This window comes from Nuphar pumila, chromosome 13 (genome assembly GCF_984573655.1).
Source record: "Nuphar pumila chromosome 13, dmNupPumi1.hap1.1, whole genome shotgun sequence".
NCBI lineage: Eukaryota > Viridiplantae > Streptophyta > Magnoliopsida > Nymphaeales > Nymphaeaceae > Nuphar > Nuphar pumila.
The window spans coordinates 72433611-72449997 of NC_143261.1; the positions used below are offsets into that span (position 1 = coordinate 72433611).

General features: G+C 35.6%; 1 protein-coding gene across 2 annotated transcripts in view; it reads right to left on the minus strand.

Annotated features, from left to right (window-relative positions):
• LOC149818688 (protein ENHANCED DOWNY MILDEW 2-like) overlaps positions 1 to 16387 on the minus strand; it is a 120106-nt gene that overhangs the window by 65995 nt on the left and 37724 nt on the right. For both annotated transcript variants that reach the window (XM_089985337.1, XM_089985336.1), the window contains exons 7-8: positions 11620 to 11716; positions 11418 to 11516 (exon numbers count right to left, since the gene is read on the minus strand). In XM_089985337.1, the coding sequence (XP_089841463.1) occupies positions 11418 to 11516; positions 11620 to 11716 (196 nt within the window). The remainder of the gene's footprint in view (positions 1 to 11417; positions 11517 to 11619; positions 11717 to 16387) is intronic.

Below are 16387 nucleotides of genomic sequence, written 5' to 3' on the forward strand. Positions count from 1 at the left end.
ATTGGAACCTTAAACTCTTCTCAAAAAAATTTTGTGTCAAAAGTAAGGGTTGTTCCTCAACTAAGTTTAAACCTTCTTTTCGTTTCATAAATTTTCGATCATGGATGTCGAATCTCCTCATCTAAGGGTTGCTCCGTGCAGGATCTTCCGTCTGGGAAGCAGATTGGGCAAGGCCATAGGAAGGGAGATCTTTATTTCATGAACTACCTAAACCTTCCTCCAAATTCTTTTTGTAATTATGTCCAATATAAAGATATTAAAACTTGGCAGAAAAGACTTGGACACCCAAGCTTCTCAAAGATGTATCTTCTTCCTTTTAGGGAAAAATTTTGCAGTGGAAAAAAATTAGTTTGCAAAGATTGTATTTTTTGGAAAGATGAAATCTACTACCTTTTTTAATAGAACTTTTGTCTCTAAGAGACCTTTTGAATTAGTGCATTCGGATGTTTGGGGACCTTCTCCCATCGTATCAAGAGGATATTCATATTATGTTACCTTTATTGATGATTTCACTAGATATGTATGGATATACTTTCTTAATTTTAAATGAGATGTATTCTCTTTCTTTAAAAAAAATCATATGATTGTCAAAAATCAATTTCAAAGCAACATCTCTATTCTTAGATCTGATTCGGGTGGTGAATACTCAACAAATGAGTTTTAAAATTATCTAGAACTAAATGAGATTTGTCACCAAAAGTCATGTCCTAGAACCCTCAACAAAAATGGATTAGCCGAAAGAAAACATATACATATTTTAAAAACCACTATAAAACTACTTATTTCTAAAGATATTTCAAAAAGTTTTTGGGCTGAGGCCGCTCTAACATCAACTTATTTGATAAATAGAATGGCCTCATCATCCTTATAAAGCACATCTTTATGAAAAAATATTTGAAAGAACACCTGATTTCAAGCGGTTGTGAATTTTTGGTTGTAAGTGTTTTGTACTCTTGCATAAAAGAGATAAGTTGTCTCCAAAAGCCGTTGAATATGTATTCATGGGTTATGGAGAAAACCAAAAAGGAAATAGATGTTTTGACCCTAAGAGTAACAAGGTATATGTTTATAGATGTAACCTTTTTGAAGAATGAAAATGGTTTTGAGAGAACCAAGAAAAATAATGAAGTCAATTATACTTTTCTATTTGATCTCTTGCCAAAAGAAGGATTGACTTCTTATGATGATTCCTTGAATGACATCGAGTATAATATATTAAATGACAATGAAAATGGTGATGATAATGTGCATTCAATTAATGAGAATGAGGAATCATCTATAAGAAATAATGATACCGTTGATAAACCTATTCAAATTTATACTCGGCATGAACAAAGGAATCCTTTCAATGCTTTAGAAAAATATTCATAAAATTCATCGTTAGAAGAAACCTCCCTTAGAAGATCCAATTGTATCTCTAACCCACTAAGTAGGTTTATATCTTATGACACATTAACACCAAAATATAAGTCATGACTAATAGCTTTTCATTCCTATCATGAACCATCAAACTATAATGAAGCCAAAAATCTTCCACAATGGGTCGAAGCTATCAATATAGAACTTAAAGCTCTTGAAAAAACTAAAACATGGGAAATAACTTCATTACCCATAGAAAAAAATCTATAAGATGTAGATGGGTTTTTAAGGTTAAAACCAAGAGTGATGGGTCTCTAGAATGATACAAAGCTAAGTTAGTGGGTCAAAGGGTACTCTCAAGAAAATTGTATTGATTATGAAGAAAGATTTGCTCTGGTAGCTAGAATGACTAGTGTTTCATAGCAGTTGCATCTATTAAAAAATGTCTCATCTACCAACTAGATGTGAAAAATGTTTTTCTAAATGGTGAATTAAATGAAGAGGTTTACATGGATCCTCCGCCAGCGTCTTGTATTAAAAAAGGTAAAATTCTTAAACTTAAAAAGGCTTTATATGGATCCTCCGCTAAGAAAAATGTCTTGTTCCCTTAACTGTTAAATGTTGGTGAATGTATAATTTATTTTTTATGCATGTTAAATGTCTTTAATGCTCATATTTAATTTCTCGCAAATTACAAATGTTATTACTGCTTTAAATGAAATATATGTCTATTTGTGCACCTATCAGTTTGTTATGAAACTGACTCATTTTATGGGCAAGTGACGAGTAGGACTTTACAGACAGTCGCTGGCGCGATGCAACATGGCTCGAGATCACCCTCTTTTTGTTGGCATCCTGGCTATTCTTTGTAAGTAAGATTGGTTTGTAAGTTAACGTGCCCATAATTGTCAATTTGTTTTTCTCTCTAAAAGAAAATTTCTTCTGCTTATGATTTGAAAGATCAAAATCCTAAACTTTGAAAGGTTTTCTCTAAATGATTTCAAAATTTACAAGTTGAAATTTTGGGGCGTTACAACTTGGTATAAGAGCAGTTAAGAAAGAGGTAAATCTTGACCGTCGAGCATCCCATCACGATGTAAGTCTTTTAAGTTTGATTTGCATGCTTGAACTAAAAGTAATATACTTTTTTTGTCTGTCTACTTGACCAAATGGTAGTCACAACGAGAAGTGGCGGACCGTGTCTATTTCACCATAACAGATTAGGTAGAAAATAAGTGAATAGACACCCTGATAGTCTTTAATTATACTAATGTACTTGAGAGAAACCCCTTTCTTCATCATTGTCGACCAAAGAACGTCCCTAGGTACTCTATCATATGCCTTCTCCAAATCAATAAAAACCATATGCAAATCTTTGTTTCTCTCTTTATTTCTCTCATTAAGTTGTCTAAGAAGATGTATAGCTTCAATAGTTGATCTTCCAGGCATAAAACCAAATTGATTCTCCAATATCATAACAACCTTCCTCAACATAGACTCAATCACCCTCTCCCAAAGTTTCATAGTATGACTCATGAGTTTTATACCATGATAGTTTGTGCAATCTTGTATATCACCCTTATTCTTATATAGAGGCACCAAAGTACTCTTCCTCCACTCATTAGGCATCTTATTTGTCCGCCAAATCTTGTTAAAAAGAATTGTCAACCATTCTAAATGTTTCTCTCCCAAGCATTTTCAAGCCTCGATAGGTATACCATCTGGGCCAACTGCCCTTCCCGATTTCATTTTCTTCAAAGCCTCTGCAAATTCTTTCTTTTGAATCTTGCGCATGAAGTCACAATTCATCTCATGAAAAGGAATGGAGAGGTCTCCAAGATCCTGAGCATGACTTTCATTAAATAGCTTATCAAAATAATCTTTTCATCTCTTCTTAATCTCCTCATCTTTGACTAAAACCCTTTGTGTTTCATCTTTGATACATCTAACCATACCCTGATCCCTCGATTTTCTATCTCTCATCTTTACAAGCCTATAAATATCCTTCTCGCCCTCTTTGGTATCCAACTTGTCATAAACCTCCTTATATACCTTATCTCTCGCGTTCCGAACTACTTTTTTAGCTTCCTTCTTTGCTATCATATACTTCTCCAAATTCTCATTATCACGACTCTTAGATTTTTATAACACTCTCTTTTAACCTTAATAGCTGATTTGACATCCTCGTTCCACCACGATGTATCCTTACCTAGCAGTGCACCGCCTTTAGACTCACCCAATACCTCCTTAGTCACCTTTCTCATGCCCCCTGCTATCTTATTCCGCATTGATTCTGAATCCTCCTCGAGACACCAATCAGCTTCCTTAACTACCTGCTCTACAAACATTCCTTGTTTAGCTCCTTTGAGTGCCCACCACTTAATTCTAGGATTTATCCTATGTCTATCCCTTTTGCGGCATTGTCTAATTCTAAGATCTAAATTTAAGACTCTATGCAAAATAAATCTATAGTTGTAAAAAAACAATCTATAAATGGCACAAATCTTAGGAGATCGGATCGTATATCTAGAGCCCCTAGTAGATTTGTCTTTCTCCCCTAGATATAAATCGTTTATTAGTGATTCATGTCTTATTTGAACCATCTATATACAAAGAAGTCAAATACCTCCCATTGGATAGAAGCTATGAAGGTTGAGTTAGATGCCCTCTATAGAGCTAAACCTTGGGATATTGTGGACATTCCCAGGATGTAGATGGGTATTCAAAGTTAAACCCATAAGTAATGAAACTTTAGAAAGGTTCAAAGCTAGACTGCTAGCCAAAAGGTATGTTCAAGAATATGGGATCGACCAGAGTTACCTAAAGTGCCATAGGGCATGGGGAAGCGCATTTCGGAAGCACGAAATGTGGTGCTTCCGAAATGTGCTGAGAAGCGCCAAAAATTTTTGGAAAGCATGCTTCCCCTTTTTTTATTTTTTTGTGTTTTCATTTTTATTTTTATTTCTATTTTTTGTGTTTTCATTTTTTTATTTTTTTTTTCTCATTTTTCGCTTCTCCCTCGCTTCCTAAGTCGCTTCCGATTCACTTCCTTGGCCACTTTCGAGACGATTCCGGTTCGCATCTAAGTCGTCCCGCATTTCCCGCTTCCTTAAATTTTGGAAGTGCCTCGCTTCCCGCTCCCGCTTCTCAGACTGACAACTCTGGGATTGACTATGAAGAAACATTGGCACTTGCAGCTAGAATGACCAGTGTTAGGACTCTTATAGCAGTAGCCTCAATTAAAAAGTGTCAATTTACCAATTAGATCCTCAATTAAGAAGTGTCAATTTACCAATTAGATGTAAAATTTGTTTTTCTTAATGTGGATCTCAATGAAGAAGTGCTCATAGACCCTCCACCATATTTGATATTGAAAGGGGTAAGGTTCTTAAACTTAAAAAAAAAGTCCCTAGGGTCTAAAACAGGCCCCAAAAGCTTGGTATGATCATTTTAGTAGAGTTATTATTGACAATGAATTTGTTTTTTTGTTATACTGGCATTGCTCTCTTTATTAGGAATACAAGAACATGTATAATTGTCTTATTATTATATGTTGATGATATGATTACCACCGAAACTGATATTAAGGGTATTGGCAAGGTTAAAAATGTTCTTAAAAGAAACTTTGATATGTCTGACCATGGTTTTCTGAGGTATTTCTTAGGTATCGAGGTTGCGTACTCCCCAAGAGGATATGTACTTTCTCAAATGAACAAATGAATTTGGTTACTAAATATCAAATATAACAGATTTCTTTACCAAGGCCTTATCGATGCCTCATTTTTTGTTTCTCCTTGAAAAACTTTCGATGATCTCGCCATCAGTTTAAGAGGGGTGGTGTTAAATATATGTGTATATGTTGACATATACATAGTACATATATATACACACACACAAATATATATATATATAGATATATGTTTCTTCTCTTGTAAAAAACAATATCCTCTAGGGGCATTTTTATAATATTGTAGGTGTAATAGGTCCTGCCCATTGGGCACATTTGATATTTTTATTTTTTATTTTTATTTTTGTCTTTCCTTTTTTATGTAAAGGGCATTATGGTCTTTAGGACAAATAGCTATTGGGCCTCCCCAACAGCTATAATGGCCCTCCCTATAGTCCCTCTCTTTAGCTTATATAAGGGACATCTTGTCCCCTTTGTTGGAATGCTTCTCTTGAGCATTTGTTAATATAATACATTTATATTTTTGTCTTTGTGTTATGCCCATTAGCAGCTTGTGAGTTCTTGAGTGTTGGTTCTAGCCCTTAGTGGCTTATGTGCACCATCCCATAGTGGATTTGTGTGTGTGCACCTTTCTTTCTATTTCATTACATACCGCATCCGCAACACCACGATGCTCAACAAGTCCTTTGTCTACATCACCATTGTCACAATGAAGCTTTTTCGCATAATGCTTGAGTAGACTCAATCACCACCCGTGTCACTTTCATCACTGTGGCGAGTTAATTTTGTATTGTTCAGTGTGTTGCAAGGACTTGTTTCAGCTGGGTCTATGGTTATGTCATCTTCCCGTTGAAAACCAACCATCAAGTTGCATAGTGCTTGGCTTCACACTCAAAGAAGGTATTGAGACCAACACTCACAATCAGGCTTTTCTTTATGTTGGTACTGATCCTGATGGCTAAACCCGCTCAGCTTCACCACAGTCTATTGCTGCCAAAAAAAAACTAGGGTTGCATGCAAGCAGCCCTTGACTTCCTTAAACCATGTGACCAGATTGGGTTGGTCTTGTGGACGTAATGCCAGCCTTAGCCTTTCTTGCTGCTCGTTTTAGGAAAACACAAAAAACGTTAACAAAGTAGGGAAAGTGCTCCTTAATAAGGCCGAGCACCCAGCTTCACGTGAATTTCAACTTGGAAATCACAGCCTCCCAAGGTACTGCAAGTCTTTGTTTATCCAAGGTTGAACAAAGAAGAGAATGTGAGTAAGAGGGAGAGAGGAGCTAGTTGATGCTATCTTGTCTAAGGCAGCCACTATAGAAAGTAGAATGTCAACCTTGGTGGTTCTTTAACTAAAAGGAGATATGTCAAAGCAAATGAAGTGCAGAGGAAAATTAGAGAGAAAGAGAGAGACTTCGCGTGAAGGAATAGAGATAGAAAAAGACAAAATGTGATAAAGTCGGTGACAAGGGGAAAATGACAAACAAGTAGGCGAGAGAAGAGAGTGAGGGAAGTGTTAAATTGTATGTGTGTGTGTCTATATATATATATATATATATATATATATATATATATATATATATATATATTTCTGTTCATGTAAAATGAAATACCCATCAGGGGTATTTCAATCATTTCACTTATGTAATAGGTGCCAGCCTAGTAGAGGCTGACTGGTTTTCTTTTTTCTTTTCTTTCCTTTTTTATTGTATTCACAATATAGCTGTTGGGGTAGCAGCCCCACTAGTCGTTCCATGACGGTGGCCGCATTCAAGCTAAACAACTCCACTTATTTGATGTGGGTCGCCGCTATGGAGCACCATATTAAGGGCAAGAAGTTATGGGGACATGTGAGTGAAACTACATGCGAACCACAACTAACTCTCACCAAAATAGATGGTGACCAAGAAAGAGAGAAAGCACTCAAAAATCATCTCATCAAGGTGGAAGATTGGGAAGCCAAAAAATGCCCAAATTCTCTCCTAGTTCCTTCATAGCATAGAACTCAAAATTGCAGCAAGTATAGTTAAATTCAAAAAGGCAAGTGAAGCTTGGATTTTTCTCAAGAAAATGTTCGTGCAAAAAGATTTGGTGAAAAATTTTGAATCGTTAAACAAGGCGATAAGAGTGAGAGATTACTATGGTATCCTCTTACCTCTTTGGGTAGCATTGTTTGAGCCTAAGTGGGATGGTCCCGCTAATGAGTTGAGGCAAAAGCAACTTGAAGAGGAACACTTGTTTACGTTCAAGTTAGACCTAACATTTTACATAGGACCACTATCACCTCCCTTGATGATACTCTTGGAGAGGTGTACCAAGCCGAGACCCCACATGGCATGACTAAAGAAAGTGAGGAGGTTTTCGTAGTGTCAAGACCCGGCAACAATATTAAAACGTATAAACCTCCTTATTTTTGGAAAAATAATGAAGAAAATTATAACAAACGAGGGAGAAAAGTTATTTGTCATTTTTGCCAAGAGTCTGGACATATCAAACCGGAATGTCCTAAGCTCAATAAAAAGGTAGCAATCGTCGAAGAAACTCCCAAAAAGGGTTATAAAGCTATCATAAAAGGAGGAGATCTTAAGGATTTTATTTACCATCTAAAGGAGGCATTGCAACTATCCCTTAACATTTTCTCTATATCTACTTCCGTTGTAGTATCTGCTTCCTCTCCTCCAGGTACGCTTTCTTGGATTCTTTACTCTGGTACCTCCTTTCACATGACTCCTTTAGAATCTCTGTATCTGAATACACAAAATCTTTTTATAATTTTTGTGTCTCTACGGTCGATAGAACTAATTTTAAAAATTAATAGTCGAACTTTTTCAAACATTTCAAAAAAAAAAATCAAGTACCTAAAATTAGAGTTGTTCCAAAACTCAATTTAAATTTATTAGCAGTTTCTCAAATTTTGGATTATGGGTATGAGGTCTCCTTCTCATCAAAAAAATGTTGGGTGCAGGATCGCCAGTCAGAGAAGCTGATTAGAGAAGGCAATAGGAAGAAAAATCTCTACTACATAGATTTTTTTTTATCTTCCTAAAGAATCTTTTTTGTAATCTTGTCAAGGAAAAAAATATTTTTGTCTGGCATCAAAGATTAGGTCACCCTAATTTATCTAACTTATCTCTTTTTCTATTTTTGAAAGACTATTTTATTAAAGAATTCATATGTAATGATTGTATTCTTGAAAAAATGAAGAAAATTCCTTCTGGCTCTAGAACTTTTATTTCTGCTAAACCTTTTGAACTTCTGCATTCGGATGTATGGGGACCGGCTTCAGTCATGTTAAAAGGAGGGCTCTCTTATTTTTATTAATGATTATACTAGGTATACTTGGATCTATTTTCTTAGGCAAAAAAATGATGTATTCTCATGTTTCAAAGAATTTCATAATATTTTGAAAAACCAATTTCAAACAAATATAGTCATTTTTCGATCGGACTTAGGTGGAGAATACTTGTTTAATAATTTCAAAAATTATTTGAAAGAAAAAGGGATCTCACATCAAAAATCTTGTCCAAATACCCCTCAACAAAGCTTTGTCATATCATTGAAACTACGAGAACTTTGCTTATCTTAAAAAATGTTCCAAAAAAGTTTTGGGTTGAAGGTGCCCTAACTGTGATATACATTATTAACCGTATGCCTTCATCCTCTTTACAAAACATATCTCCAGGTGAAAAAATTTATCAATCTTCTCCATATTTAGGTAGACTAAGAATTTTTTGATGTAAATGTTTTGTTCTTATTGAAAAAAAGAGATAAATTATCTCCCAAAGCCATTGAATGTGTGTTTCTTGATTATGCCAATGACCAAAAAGGGTATAAAGGATATGATAAGAAAAATGACAAATGATATGTTTCAAGAAATGTAAATTTTCTCGAAAATGAAAATGGTTTTGATTTTGATATGCCTAAAAATGACCATGAATATTCCTTTTTATTTGACTTATTGCCAAAAAAGGCATCATATGAAATTATACATGTCAATGATGATCTTGATGATATGCATATTAATGACTTCGGTGTTCCCATGCAGGATACCCATAATTGTGATATTCAAATTTATTCCATAAGAATTAAGGAACACCCTCCATGTGCACTTGATAGGTATTCTCAAGACCCAAGTCTAGGAGAAACTAGCGTTAGGAAATCTAATAGAACTTCTAGACTCCCTGAAATATTTGTGTGATACAAAAAATTTACCTAGAGATAGAGTTTGTCTTATGTCAATCCACTTCTTTTATAAACCCTCCACCTACAAAGAGGCCAAAGAAAAATGGATTGATGCCATGAACCTAGAGTTAGGAACCCATGAAAAGGCCAAGACATGGGAAATTCAACCATTACCTATAGGAAAAAGACTAGGATTTAAGTGGATATATAAAGTCAAAACCAAAGGAGATGGATCATTAGAAAGATATAAGGCTAGGTTGGTGGCTAAAGGTTATTTCCAAGAGTATGGGATAGACTATACAGAGACGCTTGCTCTCGTAACTCGCATGACTAGTGTTACAACACTCATTGCCTTAGCATCCACTAGAAAGTGGCATATTTACCATCTTGGTGTTAAGAATGCCTTTTTGAATGGCGACCTAAATGAGGTAGTGTAGATGGATCCTACTCCTGGTCTTAAGATCAAGAGAAGAAAAGTTCTTCGGTTAAGAAAATCTTTGTATGGGCTTAAGCAAGCCCCCAAAGCTTGATATGATAGGTTTAGCAATGTTATGTTAAACTTTAGATATAAGTCATGTTATATTGACACTGCTCTCTTTGTGAAATATATAGGTACTGATATCGTCATACTTCTCTTATATGTTTGATGATATGATCATCAAAGGGAGTGATAAAAAGGAAATTGATGAAATTAAAAATATTCTTAAAAAACATTTTGATATGTTTGACCTTGGTATTCTAAGATATTTTCTAGGTATTGAAGTGGCTTATTCGCCTAGATTATACATATTGTCTGAAATGAAGCTAAATATTATTGCCAAATCTTGAATTTCTTATGATAAGAAGGTTGACACGTCGAAAGTTATAAATGCAAAATTAAGATTGGAGCAACTGATTGGACACTTGACCTACTTATCCATCATCAGACCAGACATTTATCATGTGGTTCACTCAGCTAGTCAGTTTCAGCATGCACCATCTATGCTGCATATGAGTGTTGTTCTACGAATTATCAGATATATCAAGAATTCTATAACCAAAGAGCTATTTTTATCTTCATCTTCGTCTTTAAATTTAATTGCTTATATTGATGCAGATTGGGGAGATAATCAAACGTGACCATTGCAGCTAGCTCAACAACCAGTTGAGTTGACCCCACTTCCTCTCCATTGTATTATAAATAGGGGTTCTCCCCTTTGTATTTCTCAATACTTTCTTAAGCATTTGTTAATCTAATTATATAATTTTACCTTTTATGTTGGTCCTTTGTGCCTATTATGTGTATGCGTTGTGCTATTGAGTTTATTCTCATTTTGTGATTGTATTATCCCTTGGTGGATTAGTGCTTGTGCACTTCTTTTGTATTCTCGTTGAACCTTATTAGATTCTTTATTGTATTTCTGCTTGTTTCATTACAGGAAGAACGTGAGAAACTCAGTTTGTGTTGTCTTCAAGTTAAAGTCAGTCACACTCTACAATGATCAGTGCCGCAACTAAGGCTACAACTCCCCAATTAAGAAACGAAACAAAAAATGATAAGTGAAAGATTGTGAAGATGTTAAACCTTTTAACTTTCAATGAATGCCGGTTGTCCAAGAATTGATGCTCTAATACCAATTATTATGATCTCAAAAGAGAAGAAGAAAGAATTAGAGTTTCCGAGGAACCCTAGCCTCCATAACTCTGGAATTTTCCAGCCTAAAAGAAAATGCTGCATTTATTGATTAAAACCTTTTACAGTGCTAGCATTTTATAGTCATGAATCCTAACCTCAATTGAACTTGGATATTTAATAGACCTAAACTGATTGAGACTCCACTGAACACAACCTAGACAGAAAAATGGACCTAATTACAATAAAAGTCCCATACTCATAACCAAGACATAGACAAAAATCCAAAAGACTTAAAATTGTACAAGTTTGCAGCACGAGCTCGTACCTTTCAAATCACTTTCATTCGTGAACTCCTACACCTACTTTACATCTAATCGAAGGCTCACCATAAAAATAGGGAGATTAAGGATGGCATATGGCAGAGCTCTAATTGAATTGGAAGGCAGAGAGAGTCTCAACTCAATCCATAAAAGTCAGGATTTTAAATAGTGAGAATATTCACAACTGCACTGTTCCGAAAGAATGGCTCAAAAACAGCAAAAGATATGTAAAGGGAACTCTTAAGAAAATATCAAACCTCAGGATTTGAAGATTTATCTGAGGATCCCAATTTCCCACAAACAAAGCACTGGTGCCGCTTATATTCACAATTGGGACAATAGAAATTTTGAATGGCCTGCAAATCAAAAGCCAAACAATACCAGATAATCAATCGCAAAATGAGAGCATGAAAAATCTACCATGATCATTGGAAATTCCAAAAAAAAAATCAAGAGTACCTTTACTTGAGCATTGGATAACCCTAATGATTTGCAATCAGAATCAGAACCAGTTGCAACAGTAGCATGAAATGACCTCAAGCAACATCCATCACAACTGCAAAAGAATAGCATACCATGCTTCCCATGAAGTAGGTGGCAACCAGTAAACTAATGCTTACACATTGCATTCCTTCACAATGTCTTACTAATATAACACATGCACATATGCACTCAAGAACATGAATGCACGCAGACATGAGCATAGTGAATAAGCATGCATGCAGTGTCACCAGACAAGGGGAAATACAATGATAAACCCACCAAGGGGTAAACAAGAAACAATAGAGAGTCCACAAGCACTAGTCCACCAAGGGCACAATAAGTGCACACAAGAGCCACTATGGGCATACAACACACACAATCCACTAAGGGCACACACAACAAATAAAAACTATATAAATTCACTATGAAAATGCTTAGAAAGCATTGAGGTTACAAGGGGTTTGAACCCCAATTTATATACAAATGAAAGGGAAAGAGAGGCACCCAACTAGGCATTGGGCTGACCCCCAACGGTCATAAATATGACCATTGGGAGCAGCCCAATGCCCAGTTGGGCTGCCCAACAGCCATATTGTAAAAAATATAAAAAAGAAAATAAACTAAAATAAAAAAGGGGGCAAGCCTCAAATAGGCTGACACCTACCCCACCTGACGGGTATTTCAGTTTATATAGAACATAAATAAATATATATATATATGTACATTGACATATAATTTAACACTTCCTTTCAAACTTATGGTGTGATCACTGAAAGTTTGCTAAGAAGAGATAAAAATCTAGGTGAAGGCAAGGCCTTAGTGAAGAAATTTGTCGGCCGACATTCCGAAATCACATAAGGCAATTGAATGGTCCCTCACAAAAATTTATCTTGAACATAGTGGTGGTCCATCTCTATATTGCTTGGTTCGATCGTGGAATGTGTAGTTACTTGTAATATAGATAGCACTCTTATTGTCATAGCACAACTTCGAAGGACCAAAGATAACTACGCCCATATCTTTGACAAGACACTTATGCCAAATAATTTTCATAGTTGTTGTTGTCATGGCTAGATATTCAGCTTCGATGGATGATAGAGAGACCTTATGTTGTTTCTTACACCTCCAAGATATAAGTGAGTCTCTTAAAAATACACAGAGACCGGTACTTGAGACTCTATCATTAGGATTATTTTCCCAATCTGCATCAGTATAAGCAATTAAATTTAAAGGCTAAGATAAGGATAAAAATAGCTCTTTGATTATAGAATTCCTAAAATATTTGATAATTTGTAAAACACTCATGTGCACCGTAGTTGGTGCATGCTGAAACTAACTGGTTGAGTGAACTGCATGAAAGATGGCTGGTCTGGTGATGGATAAGTAGGTCAAGGATCCAATCAGTTGTCGGTATGGAGTTGGATCTTCAAGCGGAGTTCCATCTTTTAATCTTAATTTTGCATTTACATTTTTTGACATATCAACCTTCTTATTATCAGAAATTCCAGATTTGACAATAATATTTGCAGTCAGCTTCATTTGAGATAATATATATCGTTTAGGTGAATAGACCACTTCAATACCTAGAAAATATCTTAGAAAATCAAGATTAGACATATCAAAATGTTTCTTAGGGATATTTTTAATTTAATCAATTCCCTCCTTGTCACTGCCTATGATGATCATATCATCAACATATAACAAAAGAATAACAATAACAGGTCATGTATCTTTGACAAAAAGAGCAGTGTCAGTATAACAAGATTTATAATCGAAGTTTAACATAACATTGCTTAACTTGTCATACCAAGCTTTGGGGGCTTGCTTAAGCCCATGCAAAGCTTTCCTTAACCAAAAAACTTTTTCCCGTTCGATCTCAAGACTGAGAGGAGGATCCATGTACACTAACTCATTTAGGTCACCATTCAAAAAAGTGTTTTTAACATCAAGTTGGTAAATAGGTCATTTTCTAATAGATGTTAAGGCAATGAGTGTTCTAACACTAGTCATACGAGCTACAGGAGCAAAGGTCTCTTCATAGTCTATTTCATACTCTGGAAAATAACATTTAGTTACTAACCTAGCTTTATATTTTTCTAAAGATTCATCTCCTTTTGTTTTGACCTTATAGACCCAACTATACCTTATGATTTTTTTCTCTATATACTCTTGGGAATAACCTTTTGGCTACTAACCTAGCTTTATATCTTTTTAAAGATTCATCCCCCTTTTTTTTACCTTATAGACCCAGCTATATCCTATGGTTTTTTCTCTATAGGTAACGGTTGAATTTTGCAGGTCTTAGCTTTCTCGAGGGCCCCTAGTTATAAGCTCATGGCATCAATCCATTCAAGAATTTTTTTAGCATTATTGTAGGTTGAGGGTTCATGAAAAGAGTGAATAGACAAAAGGCAGGCTCTATATCTGGATAAAAAAGTCTCATATAACACAAACCTTTCAGGATGTCTAGAGGATCTACTAGATTTCCTAACACTAGATTCTCCTAGATTTTGGTCTTGTAAATACCTATCAAGTGCACATGAGGGATGTTCAAAAGTTCTTCTAGAATAAATTTGAATATCACTATTATGATTATCCTCCATGGGAACACCAGAATCATCAACATGCACATCATTATCATGCATAATTTCATCAAAGGTATTCTTTGGCAATAAGTCAAGCAAAAAAGAATACTTGAAATTATCCTTAGGCTTATCAAAGTCAAAACGTACCCATGTCATCACTAGAGTGTTGCATTATTAAGGCATATTTTCAGTTCACATTTTTCACAAATGTTTGAGTATAAGGCCTTTGTTTCTCTTGATTACGAAATCTTATCTTAGAATTTCACTCCGTAGACCGTCTCCCATCATTTTTTTCGCGTGTTCCTTCGACCAGTACATCCCAAAACTGACCTTGTGATCATCAAAACTTCGAGGATGCGAACGATCCTCTCAATCTCGCGAATCCAAGTTTTTACGGCTCCTGGGTCTTTCTTTCCCGTGAATGTTGGGGCATCCATGTCCATGAATCGTTTGTAGGTGATCCCCTTGTAAAGAGGGGTTGAACACCTTCAAGCAACACAAATCATTCACCACCAAGTGCAATACACAAAGTGCTACGAAGAGCACAATCACAAGTGTCACTAAGGGCATACACAAAAGATAAAAAAATAAATCTTTTATTGAAGAACAAGTATGCAAGAAGCATGCATTTACAAGTGGGATAGACCCTTATTTATACACATAAGATAGAAAGAGGAGAGCCAAGAGAGAGCATAGAGAGAGGGGACAAAGGCCCCAATGGTTGGATTTCTAGTTGTTGGGCCTTAGTCTAACAGTTGGAAATCCAGTTGTTGGGCCTCCAAGTCCACAAAGTTGACTTGGTCCAATGTTGTCCAACCTCCCATATACATACATAGTACATACATATGTATACTATATTATATATATATACAATTTAACACCCCTCACCTATTGTCTGTCTCTCCTGTGTGACATGTTGCTAGTTGTCCCCCATGGCTTGCATAATCGCAGCCTGGCGAGTCACGACTCCCGCCAGATTATCTGGCATGTTTATAATGTTGTTGTAGCGCCTTGACCACGCCATCTATTATACGAAAAATCAATGTAAGTGTTTAGATTTTGTGGTCATGATTTGTGATGTCCCTAGCATTTTTTTGTTTCTAGGTTCTCGTTTTTACACTAAGTTTTTCACAAACAATTCACATGTTCGAGTGAAAACACACCACATCCAAATTGTAACTACTTGAGTTAGACATACTTACTTACAATGTTGGATGCTTGGACAGGCCATGAACCAATGCTTTTATCCTATGGCTCTGATACCAATTGTCTTTCCCAAAGACAAAATTGTATCCCAAGGAATCATATCTCTAAGCTCTTATACCAATTTTGTCTTTACCAAAGACAAAATGGTATCCCAATGAATCATATCCCTAAGCTTTGATACCATTATAGCTGATTCTGAGCAATCAGTTCAAGTTTAAGGTACTTCTCCCTCCTCTTCCTTGCTTTCATCTTCTCCTCAAGTACATCGCAGTTCACGAATCTTTGTTCCATGTACTCCATTTGTATCATATAAATCTTTTTCTCAAAAACATCATGCATGTCTAGCATTAATACATACATATGTTGATCCTACTTCTTATGCAAAAGACGCTTCCAAGAATGGAAATAGGCAATGGTTGAAGAGCTTAATGCATTGGAGAGGATGCAAAATTAGGGCTAGTGAAACTTCAAACTAGAAAGAATGTAGTAGGTTGCAAGTAGGTCTTTAAGATAAAGACCAAGGCAGATAGCTACATTGAACAATACAAAGCAAGATTGGTGGCAAAGGGTATAGCCAGCAATTTGGGAATGATTATGTTGAGACCTTGGCTCTTATTGCTCACATGACTACCATAAGAACTTTATTAGTTATGGCAGCAATAAAGGAGTGGAATTTGTGGCAGTTAGATGTGAAAAAGGCCTTCTTAAATAAAGACTTTGATGAGGAAGTGTATATAAAACTACCTCAGATCCCAAAGGCAGAGTTTGCAGACTAACGAAGGTGTTCTATGGCTTTAAACAAGCACCAAGGGCATGGTTTGAGAAATTTAATTCGGTTGTGAAAGCATTGGGGTTTGAACCAAGTTTTCATGATCCAACTTTATTTGTCTCATCCTCGTATCAAGGAAAGTGCAACTTTCGTTATATGTGGATGACATGATGATCATCACTGA